At 40.0% G+C, this 24,910-nt stretch overlaps 1 protein-coding gene across 3 annotated transcripts; it reads right to left on the reverse strand.

Moving 5' to 3' along the window:
- Nucleotides 1-207: 207 nt before the first annotated feature.
- LOC108080547 (pneumococcal serine-rich repeat protein) lies at nucleotides 208-24,696 on the reverse strand. 3 transcript variants are annotated; one of them, XM_041775017.2, is made up of 8 exons: nucleotides 24,596-24,696; nucleotides 15,883-16,125; nucleotides 10,614-11,126; nucleotides 9,364-9,492; nucleotides 3,745-6,208; nucleotides 2,106-3,681; nucleotides 1,956-2,025; nucleotides 208-1,021 (listed from the first exon to the last, which is right to left on the reverse strand). In XM_041775017.2, the coding sequence occupies exons 2-8, from the start codon at nucleotides 16,033-16,035 to the stop codon at nucleotides 953-955; spliced, it is 4,974 nt and encodes a 1,657-aa protein (XP_041630951.1). In that variant the 5' UTR covers nucleotides 16,036-16,125; nucleotides 24,596-24,696; the 3' UTR covers nucleotides 208-952. The 3 variants fall into 3 exon arrangements, with proteins under 3 accessions (XP_041630951.1, XP_017030838.1, XP_017030839.1); XM_017175349.3 differs by having other exon boundaries at nucleotides 9,364-9,513; XM_017175350.3 differs by lacking the exons at nucleotides 15,883-16,125; nucleotides 24,596-24,696 and adding an exon at nucleotides 13,915-14,221 and having other exon boundaries at nucleotides 9,364-9,513.
- Between the last annotated feature and the right edge of the window lie 214 nt (nucleotides 24,697-24,910).

A 24,910-nucleotide genomic window follows, 5' to 3' on the forward strand; every position in this document is an offset into this window, starting at 1 on the left:
CAGTACAGTGACCCTAATCATACCATCATCAAGGTGGCCAAGGAGTGGGTTCTTAATGAAAAAGTGGATGCAATGCCATTGCCTGCACAGTCCCCGGATATAAATCCGATCGAAAACTTATGGGGGACATCGAGGGCTACGTATTAAAGAAGTTTCCGACTTCTAGGCCACAGCTTTGGCAATTTGTGCAGTAGGAATGAGGCCATATTCCCCTCAAGCGTTGCTAAGACTTGGTGGACTCCTTGCCACCCAGGTATGAGGCTATGATAGCTTCTAAAGGCTATTTAACAAAATATTAGATCATAGTCAATTAGAATTTAAGAAGAAATAGGTTTCTTATACGATATTTTTAAATTTATGAAGAATTTTAGTTTTTCACTGCTATTTCAATGATCGGCATAATATAGACCTTTTTTGTTGTTATTAGCTATATCTTCTATAAGGTTTATGTTACCTAAATTAAATGATTGTGGTATTGTTAATAATTAAATACACTAAGCCTTTATGAAAAAAAATTTTATGAAAATAGTGTTTGTAATAGTATTTTCCAATCTTAAACGTGCAGGTCGTGGGGCACTGCTATTTCCGTGAACACAGCTGTATGTATCGAGTCGAGTATCGTATGCATATTTATCGTTATCGTTAGCATTAATCGTTATCGTTATCGTTATCGTATGTTTATGTATTTCAGTATTGAGTTTAACTAATCGAGTCGAAAGTGTGAGTGTATACGACGACGCATCATTGCAGCCCTGCTACCGCTTCCACTTCCGCTTTCGATTGCACTTCCGCTTCCGCACGTTTAACAACCACTCGGCTTGAGGTACATTAAGGATATAGGCCAGGAAGGAGGGCCCTTAGCTTAGTGACGCCACTTACATATAGAGATAGGTTTCTGGTTTTCCTATTTTTTTGTTTGTCTTTTTTTTTTCCTGGAGATCATTATGACAGCTTACTTTCTATCGGGGAATTTGCGAGTGCGAGGACTCGAGCCAGTGTCGCGGCGTGGGAACTCATCGTGCTGGAAAGGTAAGGAAATAAAAGTATTACAATAACAATATTATATATGTACATTTATTATATACTATCAGCTATTTAAGATTTCTTTTTCATAATTTTTAATACATTTAAGAAATTTTGTATCATTTTTATTTTTATTTTAAATATTTCTAAAACATTTTTACTTTAGTTATGAAAAGTTTTCAATGAAAACACAAATTCCCATTATTAGATAAAATATTTATATCCTTGCAGGGTACTTCAATTTGAGTCAGAAGCTTATTAGGCAGTGAAGTAGCCATTTCCGACCCTATAAATCATATATATTCTTGATCAGCATTAACAGGAGAGTTTTTCTGGCCATATTTTAAAGAAAATACAATTTTTTGAATTTTTTTCTAAATTTTATAATGGGTTACACCCTTATCAAATTTTGAAAAAATTCAAAAAATTTTATTTTCTTTCCAACATGTCTAGATCGACTCGCCTATTGATGCTGATCAAGAATATATATGATTTATGGGGTCGGAAATGGCTCTTTCACTGATTTCCAAGCATCTGACTAAAATAATAATACCCTGGAATATTCAGGGATATCAATTTTTTTATTTTTTAAATTGTTTTTTGTATTATTATTTTTTTAAATTTAATTTATTTTTATATTTATTTTTTTATTTATCTTAGTTTTTTCTTATTTTTTTTTATTTATTTTTTTTTTTAATTTTTAATATATAATTAATTAATTTTTGTTTATTTATTTATTTATTTTTATTATTTTTCTATTTTTGATTATATTTTTTATTATATATTTATATTTATTTTTAATTTAATATATATTTTTTTAATTTTATTTTTTATTATTATTTATTTATTTTTATTTAATTTTTTTATTTATTTTTTTTATATTTTTTTATATTTTTTTTATATTATATTTAAGCCTTAAATACAGAACTCACCCTATTAATAACGCCACCCTTGTTGTTGCCACTGTGATGCACCGCCATCTGATCCTCGTCGCCATAGATCCTGGAAAATATCACAAGTTTTATTACAATTTACTTTTATTTCTAATTTATCAAGAGATTTCTATTGGTCTTTCCACTCACCGGCCATCCGCCTGCGTGGCTTCCGGTTCCAGCAGGGGCAACATGTCCTCGCCATGCTGCAGCAGCTCCACCGAGGCCAGGGACTCGCTGCCGGTGCCAGTGCCCGTGCTGGGACCCGTTTCAGTGCCTGTGCCCGTGCCCGTGCTGGTATCCCCCGCCCCAGACTCCACGCGCTCCGCCTCATGGCACTCGCACTGGCAATCCTCCGGCTTGACGTAGTTGTAGTGCAGCTTGTCGCCGCCCTCCGTGGTGGTCTTGCTCTGGTGCTGGTGCTGATGCTGCTGCTGCTGGTTCTGGTGATGATGGTGGTGATGGTGGTGGCCAGAGCCGGAACGATGGTGGCTACCACAGGCGGATGAGGAACTGGTGGTGGCGGCCACACCGGTGACATCACTGCGGTTGCTGTTGCTGCTGGCCAGCGTTTCCTTGGGCAGCGTGGTGATCCGCTTGGCCGGCTTCCGCTTCTCCGGTATATTCTCAAAGTCAATCCAGTGACCAGACAGCTTGCGCTGTGTGGAGGCCTTCGGTTTGGGCTCCTCCAGGTTCGCAGAGGGCGTCCTGGGAGACTGGTTTTGCACTTGAGGTGGTGGCGTCACCACTGGGAGCAGCTGCTTGGCTGAATCCTTGCGCTCCAGGTTGTTATTGGCCCGGAGTCCCTCCTCGGCAAACTCAAACCAGGATTTGCCGCTGGCATTGGACACGCGACGCGGTGACTTGGAGCTCTGGATGCGCTCCTTGCCCAAGGATTCCTTGCGTGGCAGACTTATCCTTAGCTTTTCGCCACGCACAGGAGGTCCTCCCGGGCCCACTATACCTCCTCCGACACCACCACCTCCTCCGGCTGCTCCATTGCCCAAAGCAGCACTCATTATGGTGCCAGCTCCTGTTCCTGCTCCTAAACCATCCATTTCCTCCTGCGGCATCATAATCCCCGTGCAATACTCCTCCAAATGCGAGGGATTCAGGGGCGTGGTGGAGCGCGGCCTGTCCACAGGACATGTCTTTAGCTCCATATTGGCCCGCTCTCTCATTGGGATGAGGGGCACGCCCTGAGCCCGCTCCTCGGGCAGCGTGGTGGGTATGTAGGGCAGCTCGTCGTCAAAGGATTCCTGGGACACCAAACCGGTGCTTTCGTGCTCCTCGATGACGCACACATTGCGTGGAAAGTTGTGATGATGCCGCTTGCTCCCCGCCAAATCCCCGCCAGCGGGCACGGCTGTTGTCACCGATGAACTGGCCGCCATATCCGAATCCCTTTCACTCTCCGACGATTCCACTGGCTCATGCTCATCCGTGGATTGAGAGTGACGACGCTCGGGCGGTGGAGAGATCAGCATGGGATCTGGCGTGGGTGTGGGTGTGGGTGTGGCTGAGGCGGAGGTCAGGGGATCCTTGTAGCAGCTGGTGGTGGGTGCATCTCTGTAGGAGGAAGAGCTTAGCTCAGCAGCAACTGGATGAGGAGGAGGAGGAGGAGCCGCCACTGTGTTGGAAGTTGGAGATGGCCGCTGGGCCGCTGTCGTGGGCGTGGGCGTGGTGGGCGTTACTGTGCCGGAACTATAGCTGGGCGGGGTTTCACCTGGTTGGAGGTGGGGTTTAGGATAAGATTAGGAATACTTTGAAGCTTGTGATTACTACTTACGCCTGCTGGATTCGGGTATACTCTGGCGCTTGGGCTTCCTGGGAATGATAGCCTGGGCGGGAGCCTCCTCCGTGGCGTCTGGCAGATTCTCATGGAGCTTTCGGCGCACATCAAAGTTCTCCAGGTAGCGAGAGTGGCGAAGATCCGCCGGTGGTGGTGGGGCCTCATCCTCGGAACTGGGACGGGATTTGTGCTTGGTTCGCATCACCACTTGGCTGGTTCCCTGGTGCTTCTCCTGGTGCTTTTCCTGGTACTTCTCCTGCTTCTCCTGGTGCTTCTCCTGCTGCTCTTCCTCGGAGCTACAAATACCCACTCCCCTAGGAGGTGGTGGAGGCGGCACCACCGGCTCCACCCGCCTAATGACCGTTCCCTGCCGCTGCAGACCATCTGCCATGGTCACACCCCCCACACCCGTAACCATAGACGTTGACGTGGTGGCTGGAGTACTGCCCCCCGAGTGATCCACCTGCTCCGACAGCTGGCTAGACTGGCTCTCCGTCTTGGAGATGCTAAATTGTGTAGAAAAAAGCTGCTCCTGGCTGCCCGAGCCCAAGCGGGTGGCAAACAGCAGGCGTCGGCGCTCCTTGGCTGCCGCTGTTTCCAGATCTGGATTGGGATTGGCATTCACAGTGGCCACCGTGTGCACCAGCCTGGGTTCGCAGGCACTCTGTGTGCTCTCCACGGAGGGCAGACGCTGCATCTCCGAGGATGATGTCACCGCTTGATCCCTCTGCTGTGCCAGATTGGCCGCCCGGGCACTGACCACCGAACTGACCACCGATTCGGCTGTGGTCTCCTGGGAATCCTGAGAGCTGCTTGTGTGACGCTGCACCTCCAAACTCCAGTTGGCTTGGACCGCCTGGATTTGTTGGAGTTCCCCTGGACCTAGCCCCGGTGGATCCTCTTGACTGGGCAGCGATTGTATGGCATCAAGATCGGGTCGCTGGGCCACCTTGGTCCTTTGGGCCACCGGACGCAGGGCAGCAGCTGCTGCGGCCAGTTGGATGGCCGTGATCTGGGTGCCCTGGGGAGTACCTCCCTGTCCCTGTCCCTGCCCCTCTGTCCCCCTGACCACAGCTCGGTGGGTGGGAAGCGGCGATGGATCCATGCTGGCCTGGGCGGCATGTGCCAACTGCTGGATGCCCTGCAGCAGGGATCGAGCCTCCCGTTCGTCGGGCGGCGTGTGAAGTGGTATGTGTATGTAGCCCTCCACGGGCTCATCGTAGTAGCGCAACCTACTGCCAGGTCGTGACCCAGCTGGTGTCCTATTGTGAGAGCCTGGTGCTGGCGGCGGTGGTGGTGGTACTGCATCCATTTGGTTGGACTCTATGGGCGAGGAGCTCTTGCTGCTCTGGCTGCCCCGTTTGCCAGGCTTAAAGATGGCCAACACGGACTTTTGTTTGCTGGGCGTGACATTCTGAGAGCCACCGCCAGTGCCTGATCCTCCTGTTGAGCAGCCTGAGGCTGTGGCTGGACGCTCCTTGCTTTTGCTGCGCGACCTGGCCGAATCTCTGGGTGAATCTGGCGAGTCCTTGCCCAGACGGAACAGCGAGCTAAAGGAGCTTTTGCGGGAAACGGGACCACCACCACCGCCAGTGGCCGGTGAGGGTGAGCGACTATTGAGGCGGCGTCCCGGCTTGGGACTAGCTGTGGGTGTGAGGCGATGATGATCCTCCAGAGGAGCTGATGCTCCTCCTCCTCCTTGCAAACTCAAAGAGGCTGGCTTTGAGTACACTGGAGCCAGTTGGTTGGGCGCCTCCACCACCCTTTCGTTGGCCGCTATGCCCTTGTCGCTGTACATGTGATCCGGACGAAGATTTATCCTTATGTACTCCGTGCCACTGGCCGTCTTGCCCACCACCATTTGTCCTGGACTCTTGGTGCTCCGACGCTGCGCACCCATGGTCAATGTGCTGGCTGGACTGGGCTTCTCCTTCTCACCATTATGCTGCCTGCTCCGACGACTGGCGGCAGCGGAGGAGGAGGAGGTGGCAGCACCTGGAGCCGGTGGCAGCACCTTGATACCCTCGGCCAGCACTGCCTGTGTGGGATCATGCTTGCGTGCCAGCAGCAGCTGCTCCAGGAGAGCGGCATTGGCCGCCACAGTGCCAGCACCCGGCATTCCACCCTCCGCTTGGCTGTGCGTCGAGCTGGCCGCCGTTGAGGCGCTACTGCCAGTTCCTCCGCCACCGCCGCCGGTGCCCACCAGCTCCATGGGCTTGGGGCCGCAGAAGGAGGTCTCCAGGAGCATGCGGTGGGGCGACGGGGATCGTGAGACTCCAGAAACCGCCGACAAGCGGCTAACTGCTGATCCCTGGCTGCCCACGCTGGAGATGCGACTGGTGCGGCCGGAGATGCAGAGCAGGGCGGCCACCTCAGAGCTGGCCGAGTCCTTGCGCTGGTGCTGCTGCAGGTAGCTCTGGTGGTCATCGAACTTGAAGATGTGCGGCGACGAGCGTTTGGCCTGGAAGATCACAGAGAGAGGAAGGGAGATGTTAATAAAAGGGAAAGGAATAAAAGGAAGTAGAGAGGAGTAGGTAATGTGGTGTATGGTAGATGGATTATGAATGGACGTGAAGTGTGTGAGCGTGTGAGTTAAATAAAGAAATAAATCAAGAAAGAAAGAAATAAACAAATAAATTTAAAAAAATCCACTCGTTTGACACTACAATTCCCAACTAGTTCTAGCATCTTCTGAGTGGTAACCCAGCTGAATGTTGAGGTTAGAAGTAGTGATGTGTGTGTGGGTATGAGGGTGTGTGGGTGTGTGTTCGTGTTTGCTTTCTCCTAAAGATCAAGCTTCTTGCTTTAGCTTTCTTTTTGTCGCTAAACTAGAGAAAATGAGTAAACGAGCAGATATCACCGGAGAGAGCTTCAGATTAGAGAGAACTCAAGGATAGTGATCAATCAGAGGAGGGATCGGGATCTGGAGAAATGTGAGTACACAAAATATATATATTTTTTAGCTTTAAGATCTCGTTAATCTTAACATTTAACAATAAATAAATTAAGTTAACAAAAAATAAAATTAATGAATAATAATAATATTATGAATGTAGAAAAAATATTTTAGAAAACATATATTCACTCCTCGTAGAATAAATAAAAAATAATAATAATACTAAAATAAAAAATTAATACAAAAATCAATAATGAATATATGTATATATGAAGTATATTTTTATAAACCTAGCTAGAAAGATATTTCTGTGAGCTTGAGTTGGAAATTGAGGTCAAAGCTGGGAACTACGAATATTTCGTGCATTTATTATAAATTATTAATAATATATAAATATTAATATTATATAAATATTTAATAATAAAATAGTAAACTGAAAATATATGTAGTGTTTGTAGTATTATATTTAAATATATAACATTATATTCAGTGTAGAAGGGAAACAGTACACTAGTCATAATAAAAACTTTATTTTTAAATCGAAAAAATATATATATATATTTTAAATGTATAGGAAGTTAAACTAATAATATTTTACCTTTAAATCAGAGAGCTTAGTCTTTGTATATAATTTTATTTTAATAGCTTATTTATTTTCAGAAAATTTAGTTTAAAAATCTATCAGTTTTTCTCTTAAAAAAAGTGTTCTGAAAAATTAAAACACCCGAGAAAAGTCAAACTTAAGGTCATTTAAAGATTTCATTGTATAATTTTGGACGCCTTTTTAAGAGATTTCAAATCTGACAAGATTTCTCAGTACAATCAATAATATTTTTCTCATATATTTTCCTTTATAACGATTTTTGAAAAACCCCTCAAGGTGATTAAAGTTTTCCTTCATTTTCCTCCTCTCTCACTTTAGACCAATTAAGGCAGTCACGTGCCTGAGTAATCAATTGCAACTTTTTGTTGCAATTAACCAAACGGGGGGGTTATATTACCAAGAAAGGTAACGAAACCAATTGATAAGTTGGACAGCGAGTCACTCATTTCAAGCGGAGGAAATAATTCGCACAAAACTTTGTCTGGCCCAGAAAACGCCTCATAAACTTTCCCCAACACAACGTTCAAGAGGAAAAACTGTGGAGGGGGAGCGAAAAAAAGAGGAAAACTGTGAAGCGGAAAAAACTATGGAAAATGGGAAATTGAAGCTGCTGATGGCAGATGGCAGAATGCAGAAAGTAAAAACCGAGATACCAGTCCGGGCAGCTACACTTGTCAGCTGTCACTCACGGGCGCAGGCCCAGGGTATATGTATGTATGTACCACCCTCTCGACTGCAATTCTGCATTATTAATTCAACTTGTGATGCGGTTACTCCTGTACCCTGCGCCTCGTCCTTGTCAGCGGCATTGATTCCGGCTGACTGACTCCGGGTCCGGCTCTTGGCCGCGATCCCTTGGCCAATTTCCGTTTAGTCAGCGCGGAAATGTCAAAGAAACTTGCGAAAAATAATCAATTTCCTTTTGCTGGGGGCTCGCAAGTTCAAAAATATAATTATTTATTTAAGAGCAGGGGAAAATATAAGAATAAACAACAACAAGACAATTAAGGTGCTTAAAATGTAAAGAGGGGGGGAGAGAGGATATGAATTATTAAAATGGGCATGGGTTTTGAGTTGTTAAGTTTTTCAGGGAGAATTTCATTTAAATTAAATAATTTTTTAAAAATTAATATCGGATATCGGTAGCCATTTGTTTGTTGGCCTTTCCAATATCGGCCACAAGCTCAAAGAGAGAGGACTCTCTCGCCGCTCCGCTCTCTTTTGCCGTCCTCCGCCATTCCTTCTTCATTTCGCTCTCGCACTCGCATTGATCGGTCGAAAAACACGCGGCTCCTGTGAAAACGCAGGAAAATCGTTGAAAAACGTTCGGAAAAACGGGAAAACGTCGTCCCGTCGGGAAAACTATCCCTCCGGAGGGATGGGTAACTCTTTTTTACGCGAAAATTCGAGTGAAAACCGGGAAAATCTACGTTCGGACTGCGTAGTTTTTGATTGCCGGATATTGGTATGCAAGTGTGAGTGAAATAGAATGAGTGAGCATGTTATAAATTTGAAAAAACAGAAATGGAATTTTGACTACAAAAAAGTATAGATTGCAAAATACAAAGTGAGTAACAGATCATACATAGCATTTTCCTATAGCATTTAGTATTTTCTTTGTTTCTCGTCGTTTATAGTCCTATTTGCATATTTTCTTATGCACCGTCATTTGGCACATACATAGAGCAGAGCAATTGTCATTTGTATATGTATTTGTTAAGGCTCACACAAATACAAATATCATTTGCTTTGCTCTCTCTCGCTCTCAATTTTTTGCTAGCATCTCGGCTTTTTCTTGTTAGGCTTTGTGTTTCTGATTCTTGCGCTTGAAATAAAATGTGAAAGCAAACGAAAGGAAACCTTTCTCACGGAAGGCAAATCCTGGAATACGATCCACATTTGTGGATTGAATATTGCTGACGTTCTTTGCTTTGATATCCTGGCCGTAAACTAAAACTGGAAATAAACTTTACAGAGTAGATAAAACGAATCTAAATTAAATAATTAATGTATAATACCCCCAAGTATGAAATTCGATTTTCTGTAATTATATTCGAAATCGTTGTGTGGAATATCGTTATCTTATCGAATCCTTAGCTTTCCCGCAACGCCTCACCTGCTGCTGCTGCTGCTGAATGCGCTCCTGTTCCTCCTTCTTTTGCTCGGGATCCATGAAGTATAGCTCCTCGGTGGAGCTGCGCAGCTCGAGGGCGCCCTCCTCCCGGAAGCCAAGGCCAATCGTTTCCTGTAGGGTGCCAGTGCCGACCTTCAGAGCATTAGTTCAACCACATAAACCAGCCAATACACACACACATTTTCGAGTAGTTTTTCGGTTTGTTAGTTGTGTCAAGTTTAGTACGGTTTTCGTTTTTTTTTTTTTTTCGATCAGGATTAGGTGGTGGGATTAGGCATGGATGAGGGCCAAGAAGCATGCACGGGTTATGGGTTATGGGAGCGAGAACAGAAACAGAAATCAACAAATCAACAGCCAATTTGTGTGCAGGATTCGTTTGCGGTTCGGTCGGGATGTTGGGGACAGGACAGGACACAGATTGAGGTGTTCAGGTGTTTCGGGAGGAGGGAGGGGAGAGTGTGTGTGCAAAGGGGGTAGCGAGCGCATCACAGAGAGTGTTACAGACAGAGAAAGAGACAGATGTACACATATGATATACATAATCGGTGTAACGGTTAAGTTAGTTATAGATTCATGTTCATGGATGGATGGCGACCAACAACACATAAGCCAAGGCAAAAAATAAATAAATATATTTATTTATAAACAGAAAATATAAACAAACAATAGCCAAATACTTGAACAATTATATGAGGTTCTTGGAGGACATTTTGGCTACAAGGCAAACCTTTTTTTTTAAGAATATATACTTGTTTTTAAATCTAAAATTTATTTTCTAAATTTCTCTCATTAAAAAAATCTAAAGATACTAGTTAAAATATAGATTTTTAAGTTAGCCTGGTTTTATAATTATTTAAATAGATTTTTTGAATGAAATAAAAAAAATCATTAAAATAAGTAACTTGAAAATCTCTTCATAAATTAGTATCTTTTCAGACTTTAAACTTTCTTTTTATCAGAAGAAATTAATAAATTAAATATTTATTATATAATAAAATATTATTATATTTTTTAAAGGAATTTAAATTCTATATTTTGACTTTCTTAAAAAAAAGGATGCCTCGTAACCAACCTGAAACCTCCAGGACCTTCAAATCCTTTTTAAAAAGTGACCAAAAGTGTGCATTAAAAAATTTAAAATGTTCACCTTAACATGTCATACCTTTGGACACCATTTTAAAGGATTTTTCAAAAATAAAAAAAAGAACACACCCACTACTTTGGACACTCACCTGCTCGAATACATTCTCCGGACTGCTCTCCCGGCTATCCTCCTCGTGATGCGACGAACTGGAGGCCCTACTCAGCTCGATCCTGGGCGTGGAGGGTGTGGTCAAAGTGGCAGCGCCTCGATAACTGGCTCCTGGGCCACCAGCATGACCACCACCTCCTCCTCCTCCACCTGGGCCGCCAGTGCCACCTCCAACGGATGGCGGCAGCGGCTGGCCGCCTTCGCTGCTGCTCACCAATGTGGTGGTCACCGTTGTCGTGGCCGTTTTCAGGGGCGGCGGCCGCTGCTTTGCCTGAACGATGGTCGCCGAACAGGTGGCCGATGACACCGACGATGACGAGGAGGAGGAGGTGGATGCGGAGGCGGATGTTGGGCAGGATGCTGCTGCAGCTGCTGTGGATGTGGCGTTGGCATTGGCTATGCTCGGGGCTTCTATGCCGCCGGCAGTCCTGTTCCTGTTCGTCGTCGTTGTCGTCGTCGCTGCTGTCTGTTTTCGCACACTTTGCTCCATCATCTGGAAATGGAAATTGGGTCAACAATTTCTATAATTTATAGTGTTTTTTTTTTTTTTAGGGTAAAGAGAGGAATTTTTCATTGAAATATTTATATATTTTTATGGGAATAGTTAGGGGTTTTAAGGGTTTCTTAAAATATATTAAAAAATCAATTAAATTTGAATTTCCATTGGCAAGCAATTTTTCGTAATTTTTTAAGAACAATTGCTATCTTGAGTAAATTTTTGAATTAAAAAAATTATATATTTAATTTTTAATTTTAAGTTTACAAAAGAATACATTAAACTAAGACCAATCCCAGTTAATTCTTTCCGAATTTTTTAAATTAACAAATTTATTCAAGAGCAATTCGCTACTAGTCACCCTTGCTTAAGCCTTTTAATACAAAATAAATGTGTTAAGTAAGTAAGTGTATCGAGTAACGAAATCTAATTGTTTTCCCACACATTGGAGACCACCCCGTCATTGGATTATGGCCGATGACGACGACGACCCTGGGGCCAAAGCAGAAGGAATAGAAAACTAAGCACCAAGCTCCCTGTTGTCGGTCGTCGATTGACTCCATTGGGGACATACCCTCCCGATAATCTCCCCTTTGGATTGCATTTCGCAAATTGAAATAAAACGCTTTGACACAGTTTCTTCATCTAGTATATATGTATGTATGTATTCCGATATATATATATATATATATATATTATATATATATGTACTTTTGTGTGAAGCTAACCCCACGGCGTTTTCCCTGGCTTACTTTTCACTCGCTCTATCTCTCTCTATCTCTCTCTCTCTTGAGGCTATTGCCATTCCCCACATGTGATTTTTAAATGAAACGATGATTTTGCTATATCTCTGGGCTCCCCTTTTGGCCCAATTATAATTGAAAACTGGCTGGCAAAAGGGGGGGAAGGCGGAGGAGGAGTAGGTGTTGACCTGCATTGGCATTGGCTTGCCGGTTAAAACAAAAAAAAAAAAAAAAACCAAACCGGCCAAGACACACGAGCATCTGGATGGGCTCCCAAGCCTTGACTTATACCATATACTTGGGTCTTTCCAATAATAAAATAGGGCGATAATAGGCTCAATGATTTTTTTAGGCGTTAAGCTATTATTTATTATTTTAAGGCAGTAATATATATATTATTATATTACTTTTAAATATTATATATAAATATCTCCCTTATCAATGTTAAAGTGAAAAGGTGAGATTTCTCTGCAAAATACTTTATATCCTTTATCCTTAAGTAGATAATTGATTATTTCCACATGAACTGGTCATCGCTCTACGTAATATTAAGATTTACTTTAAAATATTACGCATATACATATGTCTCCCTTATTAATATTTAAGTCAAGAGTTGAGATTTCTCTAGCATAATCAACTTGAACTATACTCCTTTCGCAATCCACCGGATATCCTTTGGCTGTCAGTCTCTTCTTTCGCCATAAAATAAGTGCAAATTGAAGGCATGAGATAATATAATAACTTTAAGCATCCGGGGGGCGACTTTGTTTATCCCTCTTCCTGCCCAGAGTTGCAGCATCCGGGGCGCTCTTGTCCTCGGGGCCCAAAGTCTTTGGCTAACACCATTAGCGGGGCTTTAAGTTTTTCAAACTGTTTGCTAGCAGGAGACATGGATGAGGGGACCGAGAGATGGATATGCAAATGCAGGGGGGCGTAGGGGTCCCCGAGTTTACTGGAGCAACACGATGAGGACAGTCCCCTCCTGCAGCAGAGCGGAGGAGGGAGGCTGCACTCGCACCGAAGGCGCTCAAGGGTAAATCCTTTCACACGCAAAAAATGGGGGAGCGAAAGGTACACAGAGAAAATAATTTATTATTAATAATTTAAATGAAAAATGTCATTAGCAGAGTACAAGGATCAGACCCACAGAATATTCTTTTTTCAATTATTTTAAATTTAAAATTCATGAAATTAATATTTTTGAAAATTTTCCTAAGCTTAGATTTTATCTCCGTGTAATTGTTGTGAAGAAATATGCACATGGACATGTCCTGGTATGAAGGCGATGATTGACACATGGCGTCCAACGCGTGCTGGCATTTTTGGAAGGTCCTTGCTTACGGGGGGATGCGTGTCTTAGAGGGAGGGAGGAGGAAGGCATAGTGCTTTCGGGTAGGTATCGCTTATTGTCTCAGCGGGATCTTGGGCACACACACAGAAACTCAAATTAATTTAAAAGTTGACTTTGGCCCTGGAAACTATGCTGTGATTTTCGAAATTGAAGCGCGTGCTGCTGGGCGGCAACAACAAAAACAAAAAGGACATAGTTAAAACACGGGGAGCATAGACCCCCCCCCCAGAAAATGGGCCTTTGTTTTTGCGGTGTACAGAAAAGAAAATAATGTATTTTCGTTAGGTTTTCTTTTCATTTGTTTTCCTTTTTTTTATGTTAGGAGTGAGACTTATTGTAGCATAATTTGAAGCGTAAGAACGGAGTCCTCCCAAGAAGGAAGGAAGAATGGAAGGGAACTACAGCTAGAGAGAGCAAGAGAGGGAGAGTGAAAGTGCGACAGTGGGAGAGCAGAGAGTACAGTGATTCTGTCACACAAATGTGTGATTAAGATTAAATTAATTAAAATTTAAATAAAAAGTAAGCAAGAGCACAAAGCGAAAGAGATGGATAGACACAGGGAGAGCTAGATAAAGGGGAGAGAGAGACAGTGTGGCAATAGAAGGTGGCTAAAGAGGGGGTGAGAGAGAAAGAGAGAGGCCGCGTGCTCGACTTTATGTTTATTGTTCACGCACACACATATACAACTCACCGCGTTCCCAAAAAAAAATCCTGTGTGTGTGTGTGTGTGTCTCTGAGAGAATTACTTGTCGCCTTGGCTTATTAATTTTGCATTAGCTTGCACTCAAAAAACAAAAACTAAAATAACATGTAAGTGATTTCTCCTCCGCTTGCAGTTTATTCGCTTTAACGCTTCTCTAGATTTATCTCCTGGACTATCTCTGTCTCCGCCTCGGTCTCCGTCTGGCTCGCACACACACACACTCACTCTCTTTCACACACACACACGAGCGCGCTCTCTCGCTCTCACAACGAGCTCCGCTCCGTTTACCGTTAGACCGCACGCACGCAGCGCCAGCGTCGAACTGCGGGCAGCAAAAGCCCCAAAAAGTATGCTAGAGCACTGAATGGGAATGCGACGAAAGCTTCGCCCCGTCCTTTCTCACTCTCGCCCTTGTCCTGCATCGTTTTTCGTCGAAAGCTTCGGCCTAGGGCGTAAGGCGGATAGGGGGAGGAGGAGCTAGCTTGATCGAGAGAGAAGAAGCAAGGCGTTGAGAGAGTTGTGAAGGCGGCAGGCGGCCGGAAAGCTCAGTGGACTCAGCTGTGGCCTGTGAAGCTTCAGGAGTCAACTTGCCATGTGGGTGCGACTGCGAAAGGGAATACCATAGAGGTCACACCAATAGGAACACCAACAAGTTTATGAATTACAAAATAATGCTAAAACCGAAATACAAAAATTTATTACAAAGCTAAAATAAGGTCTTTCCATAAATTTGAATGAATTAATTTAAACGAAATATTTTCTTGATTAATTAAATTTTTTTTTTTTGTAAATTGTGTTAAAGAATTTATTTAAACTATTTAATTATTATTTATGTTTATCTTTCCTTTCGTAAATATTTATTTATGGCTATTAACTGCCAGCTCCTGTTGCTATCCATTTTGCCCGCACTGTACCGGATGCTTTGAACCGTTCATTCGTTACGCTTTTGGGCATTTCACCATCTCGCTCGCACCCACGCCTAGCTGGCTTACTGCCGCCACCGGCAAAATGACATTATTTTGGAATTATTTGGAGCACTTGGCATTTGAGGAGGCGGCAGGAAAATATTTCCAGAAAAAAAAAAGAAACTCACGGCTCTTCAGTCGCCGATCTGCGGCGCGTGTCTCGGATAGCAGCCACCCCGTTGCCCCGTTGTTGTTGTTGTTGGCTTCGTTTAAGGTTCATTTTGTTTATTAGCCCGCCTTTTAAGTGGCCATTTGCATGATTGCGGCCGAAAAAAAAAACCACCATCCCCAATCCAGTTTCCAGTCTTACCCCGGTTCCCCTGGATCCCGCAGGCCCCCCTTTAATACACACTCACTGATATTTGCAGAGCGGAAAGCTTTGGACGAAGCTTACAGCGCCCAGAAAACGCTTTAGTTGATTTCATGTTTTGGTTAATTAATTTAAGCCCTGCATTATGTGCATACGACATGAGCGAGTACCCGGGCACAGTGCTCGACCGTTAAAAGCGTTATTAATATTTATATTTACCCCCAAGCTAGAATTACAGGGGAGATATGATAAGCATTTCCACAAACTACAAACTACTGAAGTTTCTTTTGATATTGCAAAGAAAATATAAATAAATTAGTGAGATCTTTTGAGAAAAAAAGTACTAACAAATACTAAAAGAAAGGGGATATAAATGTTATAAATAAAGATATTTCAAAATACTTAAATAAATTAAATATGTATGAATAATGCCACAATTTTTCTTTAATTAATATGGCATTAATTATCGACTTTTCTTTCTTTAAAATTATAATTCTTAATAAAATATAAATATATAAATATATATAAAAAAAATTAAATTTAAATAATACATAGGTAGAGCTATATATTATTTATTTATATCCGAGTTTTCCCCTACATATACATTTAAATAACCTTAAAGACGAGTGCCCACTGTACCTGACTGCGGCGAGATGGGCAAACTAGGCTAAAAGGACTCACCGTTGCTTGGTGCTGATGCTGTTGCTTTTGCTCCTGTTGGTGTTGCTGCTGCTGCTGCTGCTGCTGTGCATTTGTCGTGGCATTGTCCTCAAATGACTTTTCGAAGGATGCAATTGGCGCTGGGCCAAGACGCTTTTGCCGGCGCGCATCCATTCCGTTACCGGACCCCTATCCCGTTTCCTTTTGCCGCTCCAATCTAGTCCTGCCAGTTATTTATTCACCCAGCAGCATGTCCTGGAAAAGCTACAAGAGAAAGAGAGAGAAAGAAGGAGAGAGAGGAGAGAGACACACATTAGAAGGCCATTGGCACGATTTTTCTCTTGGCATGGCTTTTCATAATTGCCTGTGGCAACAATAATGCACTGAGAGAAGTCTCGCCAGTTTCCTTATTTTTTTTCTTGGAATCAAGCATCAAAGATTTCTCTCAGTGCAGCAGCAGCAGCCTTTTACAAAACGCTTGCAATCACAAATCACTTGGCCCCCACTGTTGCTTGTGCCGGGCTCCATCAATCATTGGGGAATCATTTGGAGAAATAAGCCAAACATATATACATACATACTATACAATAATATATATATATATATATATATATATATATGGTATGCTATATATATGGGGCAGTACGTGTCTGCAGGGCCAGCGAACTATTCGCCAGAGGAGAGGCAGAGGCAGAGGCCTTTCGTGCCAACAGTTCATTGAACCGCGAGTGGCAGCCGCAAGCGAACCGGAAGTGAAATAATAACATCAACAATTGATGAATATTTAAGGACATCACCGTACCGGGTTGTCAAGTAATTCAAGGGAAATTCGCATGGGAGGGTTATTCGCCTCTCAATTACACTGCTATCAATTTGTTTAATCATTTAATTAAATATAGAAAATAGATTAAGTTTGATTTGAAATTGCCTTTAAAGGGCTCAGCATTTTTGTAGATACGTTTTTTTTTTAAGTTAAAACTTAATGATGGGAAACTAAAAAAAATAAGTTTAAATATCTACAGAAATTACTAGATTTTTTAAAGCCCTTTGAAATAGGTTTAAAAATATGCAATGACATTTTTTATGGTACAAATTATAATTTTTCGTGCCTTTTTTTAAGGGTTTTAAAATCTCTAGTAATTTCTGTAGCTTTTATATAAATATATTTATAGTAAACCTATAAAAAAATTTAATTAGTAGATAAAAATAAAATATTCCATATTATGTCCTATTTTTATGTATATTTCATTACTATTATTATTCTTAATAACTATCAGCCTCCTCGACCTTCGATTTAATGTCCTTTTTGGTTCGAAAAATTACATAACCAAAATTGTGTCACTCAGATGACGCGATGAGACTCCCAAAGTAAATATCAACAAAAGTCGCAGGATGCGGCCATCTCTCCTCTTGTCCTGGTTACTCCTATATGCATACATATATTCTTGCTTGTGATGAAAAGAAATAGTGCTAAAAACTTCAAGCCCTGAACTAGTTTTAACCCAAAAAGGATAACAGTATGTGAAGGCTAGAAAACTAGGTTACTGTTTAAAATAGAAAAAAATGGGAAATACTTATTTTAATTTAATTTTAACTATAAAATTTACACATTGAAAGATGTATTCTTGTTAAATTTTTAATATATATTTTTTTTTAATTATAATTTATAAATCCTTTGACTTTTTTAAGGATCCATGAGACCTAGATATTAAGATTTTTACTTTGTTCATACACAAAAGACAATATTTCCGTTTCCTGTTCTCTTCCTGCCTGTATTCCCCTTGATTTTATGGGTACGAAAAAAAGGATATAAAACTGAAGAATCCTTGACAAACAAACACACGTACGCACTGGCACACACACACACACGCACGCAAACGAACGCAAAACATGATTATTGCAGCTGAAAAAAACTTTTTTCTTCTCTTTTTTTTTTTTTTTTTTGGTTTGGGAATATAAACTTTTATTCTGCAGTTTGTTCCTTGTTGTTGGAGGAGAGGGGGAAACGAGTCCTGCCGGGATGCATATTGATTGCTCCGCCATTCACTCGACCTGGGAGTTTGCTGCGAATCGAAATTCGGTGCATTATTCATCGGGCTTCGCACACACACCTACATATGTATGTGTATATGTATATATATTCTATATTCAGGGAACATCGGTGGGAATTGTTTGATGTTTGTCTAAGCGAATGTTTGCTCTCGACCCTGAATTGTTTGAATGGCTTTAACCAGCAGAGGGTCCTCCTCTGCACACATCCAAAAATCCTTTAATTATTCACTTCAACATTCAGTCACTGACTAAGTAATCACAGCGACTCACAACCATGATTTTGAGACAGTGAATGAGTGTGAAATCCTAGCAGAAATGAATGCAAATATTCAAGGTTTATATAGGTGATGTTTAATAGATAAATAAATAAAAGAAAAGAAATTAATGAATAAATAAATGAACAAATAAATGAATAAATAAATGAAGAAATGAATAAAGAAAATCTAGCAGAAATGACTGCTAAAATTCAAGGTTTTTTTAAGTAATGTTTAATAAGTGAATAAAATAAATAAAGAAAAAAATTAAGAAAGAATGAACGGAATGAATAAATAAATGAATAAAATGTGAAAAAGAAATGAATAATCAAATGAGTAAATAAAGCCATAAATTGAATAAGTAAAATGTATTCCTAATTATTTTTTAAAGTTCATTTTATAAAGAACAAGATCGATATATATATATATATCTCTTTTAAAATCATAACAAAAACAAATATTTATATATTATTCAGAGAAAAGGGGCTCAGATATAAGTATTCAAATTCGTTAGAGGCATTTATAAATAGTGTTTGTCATTGGATTGACAATGTGCGATTAAAGGCTGTCTATAAAAACCCCTCCTGATGTTGTTGTTGTTTTTATAATATCCTCGCTTTCCTTCCGTTAACCTTGAACCCCAGAGAGTGGCCCTACACCCACAATATACTATATACTATATATATCCCCCTCCCGACCTGTGGCAAGTGTCTACCGGTAAATATTTGACCTTCTGCGGCTTAGAGTCTAAATTTAAAACGTTTTGCAGCAATTTTTTGTATAATACGCAGACGATGAATGCCAATGAGTGCACTCATCAGTGTCAAGTTGCGAGGCAAGGCCAGGGTCCTGTGGCTTCTGAATAAACAAATGAGTTATGTGAAAGGATTTTTTTTGTTTACGGCCAAAAACTAATTTGCAATGCATTTTTTTTTTTTTTTTGTTGCGACTAAATTGGATGTGTATATAATCAGATTTATAGCCATAAGTGCTGCCATTAGCCACTAATTGATATTAATTCAATAGATTTCAGCACATGTAATCCTGCATAAATTAGGTTTATATTTTTTTTTATGCGGAAAATAAACTTTAAATATGGTTTTTAGTGTTGAGGAAAATTTACTTTATTATGTTAATTATAATAAACTGAATATTTCCTTTTTGAATAAATCAAAATTACTCTTACTTTAACCCCTAAATTAGCTCCTTAATTAGGATCAAAAATGTACATTTTCTATATTTTATTTTTGATTAAAACCTTGTTAAAACTTGCCAAAACTTTTGCCACTCCCGCTAACCCATCTTTTTAAACTACTTTATGGCCCAGCCACCAGCTCCCCTTATTTTCCCAGATGCTAGCATTGAAAATCGATATAGAGAGCGCCAGAAAATCGCGGGGGAGGGGGGGAGTACCACTAAGGGTAGTGGGCCAGGAGACGTTAAGGCGACAAGGATGTCAGTATAAGTGCCCAACTTTGCCAACAGCTTAAAGAAGCATTCCTTGGCCTCCCTTTCAGACTCCCCTTCAACTTTTATATAGTTTTATATATATAGAGAGAGCCTTATCCCTCAAAGTAAGGGAAACTATGGAGAAAGCTTTGGGAAATGCCGACTAAAAATAAATACCCAACTTTGTGCTGGTCGAAACATTAAATAAACATTTGCAAATCTATACAGGCATTGCCCGAAAATTTCGATTTCTTAGTTGTAGTTTTGTCCTCGAACTTCGTTTGGCACCTCCCCAGCAATAATACACTCATCAAAATGATTACATAAAATTCTTTAAAAAAAAAATTGGTTTTCATGTTAAGTAATAAAAAAAAAAAAATAAAAAATAAGTAATATAAAAAAAAATAAAAAATAAGTAATATAAAAAAAATAAATAAATAATAAAATAAAATAATTTAACAAATAATAAATTAATAATTAATAAAAAAACATTTTAAAAACTTGTCTTTTGTAATTAAAAAGTAAAAAGACTAAACATACTAAAAAATACTTTAAATAAATACTAAAAAATAAATTCCATCGCTTGACACTATAATTCCCAACTGGTTCTAGCATCTTCTTAGTGGTAACCCAGCTGAATGTTAAGGTCGAGTGGTAGAGTGGGTGTGTGGGGTGGTGTATGGTAGTGTTTACTCTTTCCTAAAGAGCTGCTACTTGATGAGTTTCAGTGTTCCCTCTCTCTATTGTAGCTTAGTGCTACGGGTTTACTTGCTATTTGTTTTTTCTAATTTATTGCTTTATTTCTATCGCAGGACCAGAGAAAGTAAAAAAAACGAGCAGATATCACAGGAGAGAGCTTAAGATCAGAGAGGAACCAAAGGATATTAATCAATCACAGAGGAGGGACCTAGAAAAATGTGAGTACACAAAATATATATACATTTAAGCTTTAAAATCTCTATAAACTTAACATGATGTTTTAGTTTTAAGTTCATTTTCAAGAAACTTTTATTGGGAACCAAATAACACTAATTTAAGCAATGACAATAAGTTTATTTTAAAAAACAATGCGAACAGTTTCAAGTAAAAAAGTTGTCCGTTTTAAAAGTTGACATTACATCATTGTTTAAATAAATAATTCATTTTTTTATAAATATTTCAACCTGAAATATAGCTATAATATTCGATTTTAAAATAATATTCTTAAGATTTGATCCAAAACGATTTGGCAAACTTGGAGCAAAAATAGCTCAAAGGCAGTAGGCCCACAGCCTTTAGGAGGTATTGCCCCCAATGACATTGGGCGTCTGTGGGTGGTGTGGGCACCAGAGGTGTGGGTTGGGGAAATAGGTTTTCGGAGACGTCGCCGCTGTCGGCGGCGGCAGAGTTTCGCCGCCACTGCGAAAAATGGGGGAGGAGGGGCGCAGCAGGCGGCAAAGGCATTTCATTGACCTCATAAATTGTCCAAGAAGAGGAAAAAAAAAAGAAAAATAAAATACAGTGCTGGGGGCATGAACCGCAAACCCCAAAAATGGCATCCACGAGACGCGGCCATTTAGTGCCGAAATACAGAGCAAACAATTTCGGGGGATAAAAGTAATAAAAATTCTAATAACTATTTTTTATATAAGATTTGTTTTTTTTTTCTTAAATAATACAATTTCTTTGATTATAAATATAAATAATATATCTTTTCTTTATAATAAATAAAGTATTGTTGATTTTTTTAAATTTTATTTATTATTAAAAGATTTTCTGGCTTCTTTTATTTAAACAAAATTTAAAATTTTTTTTCTTATAAATAAATATAAACAAAGAAATAAAAAATGAAATAAACAAAACAAAATTAAAAAAACAAATAAAATAAATGAATAAACAAACTAATTATTAAAATAAATAAATAAAAATATAGCAGACGAAATTATTATTCAAGAAATTGTAGTTCCCACTCGTTATTGCTAAATTAAATTTTTCTCAGTCACAAAAAAAAATAGTTTCCGTGTGGAAAAGCAAGGAAAACCTGAAAAAAGCAAGAAAAACAACAAGAAAGTTATTAATGCCTGCTCGTTGCTCATCGTTTCAAGCTAAACTGTTTGTCATTGTACTTTGGGGAAAAGGACGAAGGCAGAATAATAGGGGGCAAGAAAAATAGGGGGGAAAGCCACGGAGATTAACAGAGAAAAACTGGAGAAAAACCAGACGCCAATGGAGAATAAATTCAATGAGGTTCGTTCAATGGACGTGCATCTATGCAAAGCATACTGTGGACACTGAGGCAAAAGGACCCCAGTCAAGGCAGGGGAAAAAGAAACTTGGAAAGAAATTGTAGGAAGAAAGAGAGGGAGAGACGGAGAGAGAGAGAGAGAGAGAGAGAGAGGTCTGAAAAGCAGACAGGTCCTGACAGAAGTCACCTGGCGACAGTGGGGCAAATCAAGCAATTTCTAATTCCAATATTTATAATTATTAATTAATTTTAAAGCCAGGAAAAGATTGGTCATAGAAAAAATAATTTAAAATTAATTAATATTCATTATTTTTCTAAAATTATCACTTTGTGCCCACTGTGCCGCTTATCACCGAGGTGAGGCAGGGCAGAGAAGTGGAAATAGCAAAATGGAAACAAAACGCTGCCTTTGATCGCTGGCTTTTGATAAGCGTCAATGACACAGGCAAAAAGGACGAGCTAAAAGGACCCTTGTTGCTGCAGTGCTGCCTGGGCTGTGAATCACTGATTTTGCCACTCTCTCTTTCTCATTATGCATTACACATAGTACAAGCATATGTATAGTATATATAGGATAGTATGCTAACTACACCCTCATACATGGTAACCGAAAGCTGACTCATTCTGGTCGCTGGGAATTTGGGACAAACTGCAGCCAAGTGGTTGCAGAGGTTTATGCCTAAATAACTTTGTAATGATAACTCTTTTCTGGAAATCAGGTTAAAAAAAAGATCTGTTTAAAAATGAAATATACTAGCTAATTGAAAAATAAATATCAAATGTATGTAAAGTTTGAGTCTACAAAAATAACATTAAAAAAAAATATAAACTTATCGCTCTATGATAATATATGATATACCAAAGTATATCGGATAAATAAGATATTTATCGATGTTATCGAAAAAAACCCCGAGAATTTAATATAGTTGTCCCTTTTCACCATTTTATTGCTTCGATATATCAAACTGATTATCGATTAATAGCACATATATCGCATAGATTATTTATCGACTTTATACCTAATAATCGCAAAGGCTTCTTACTACTAGTTGAAGCCCTAGTTTTTTTTTTCGCCCAGTGTAACAAATGCGATTAGACCTCGGCCACACTGCATACTTTCAGGCAGTCGCAGGAAAATGACTTTTCGAATGGCAAAAGCCAAAGGCAATAATGTGAAAAGAAACGAGAATCGAGGAGAATCCAGGGGCGTGGAGTGTGGGGGAGGGAATTAGCATGCAATAACAACTAGAGGGGGGGCGCATGACTAATATGTGCCCCCCCCCTAGCGTTGCCTTCATCTACTTACTTGCTTACCTGACCCCCTAATTTTTCTCTCTTTCATACTTTTTTCTTGTTATTTTTCCCCCCCGTTTACTTTTCGTATTTCCTCGTTGTTGCTGTAATAGTGTTATAGCGTGCTGACTTTAGCTACTCGTAGTAGGTGTTAAGTAATGACACACATACATTTAGGGCGCCCAAGGGTTATGAGGGGGAGGGTGTGTGTGTGTGGGGGGGAGCGGCTTTCGGGGTTATTCGCTGAGGTCGCCAATTATCAGGGACTGCCACAACATCACCTGAGGCATAAGGCCACCGAAAAATCGTAATGCTAATCAGGGATTAATTGGAAATCATAGCCCAAAGACAGGGTAAACATTGCAATTATTGATAATTATTTTAGGTTTAATTTGAAATTAATTTTGATTTAATTTAAGTCGTAAAGTATTTAAAAGCTCAAATTGACATTGTTTTTGGACATCGAAATATTTACTTTTTCTACCAGGGAAATATATCTTTTATATCAATATTTAGAAAAAAAAAATCGATAAATAAATCGATTTTTTATTTTTTAAGTTATGATATGTGTGCTATAATACGATATTTTGTTTAATATATCGGACCAGCATAATCGGAAAAAACAAACATAAAATTAAACATTTGTGACATTTTTCCATAAATCGATATTTTACTATGAAAGGCGATATTTTTCATAAAGATCGATATTTTATAATGAAAAACGAAATTTTTCAATATTTAAAATTTTGATTTATTAAATTTTTATATACTTTTTATATAATATTGCCAGCTTTATTTGTGTGTATATGGTATATATCGAATATATCGAAGTTATCAATTCGATATATATTTTTTTATTGCATAGTTTGGGCCACATTTTCAATTGATTTAAATTCCAAAGTAATTTCTGTGGCAAATCCGTTAAAAAGGACATAATCAAACTGTTTACGTAAACGAAATAAATATTGTAAATATATAAACACATTGCTGTTGACTGCTAATAAAATAATAATTTATGTTTTGTTATAACTTAAAGCTTAAATGCATATTTTACTTTATTAATTAAATAAAGAGTTACCTAATATTGAGTTACATTGTTTATTTATATTTTTAAACTCTTTAGTTTAAAGTTTTAATATAAATAAACAATTTGATCTATAAGTAATCTCTAAAGACCTCAAGGATATGGCCATCAAATAACCTTAAGGTAACCATTGTTTGAATTTTCATTTACATTTAGTGGCCGCAGGACTCTCGCCTGGTCGCTTGGTAACAGTGCGGGGGGGGGGGCCTCTGCCAGCCATGAATTCCAACCTTACATAATTGAACTGGCTTTATGCCGGAACAACAAGGATAACTAGGATAACAAAACCCACGGGCACACACTACACAGACACAGACACAGGCACACACACACACAAGCAACAGCCACCGACTGCAGTGCGAAGAATTCCTTGCATACTTTCCAGGGCAGAGTCGAGTCGCGTCGAGTCGAGTCGAGATGAGAATTCCGAGCTGCGCTCACATACACACTCGAAAAAAAAAGAACATATACGAGGCAGAGGAAGCGCCATTTAGGGCAACATCTTTTCACGAATATTTCCCGCTTTTCCCACCGCCTTTCCCCCTTACGTAAGCCAATTCGATTAGACGCGTTAACCGTTCTCGGCGCCAAGCGAACGCCAACTGAACTTATCAGTCACTCAACTGAGCAGCGACTCAGGCCGACAACTACAACTACCACTACACACACACACACACACACACACACACACAT

This window comes from Drosophila kikkawai, chromosome X, assembly GCF_030179895.1.
Source record: "Drosophila kikkawai strain 14028-0561.14 chromosome X, DkikHiC1v2, whole genome shotgun sequence".
NCBI lineage: Eukaryota > Metazoa > Arthropoda > Insecta > Diptera > Drosophilidae > Drosophila > Drosophila kikkawai.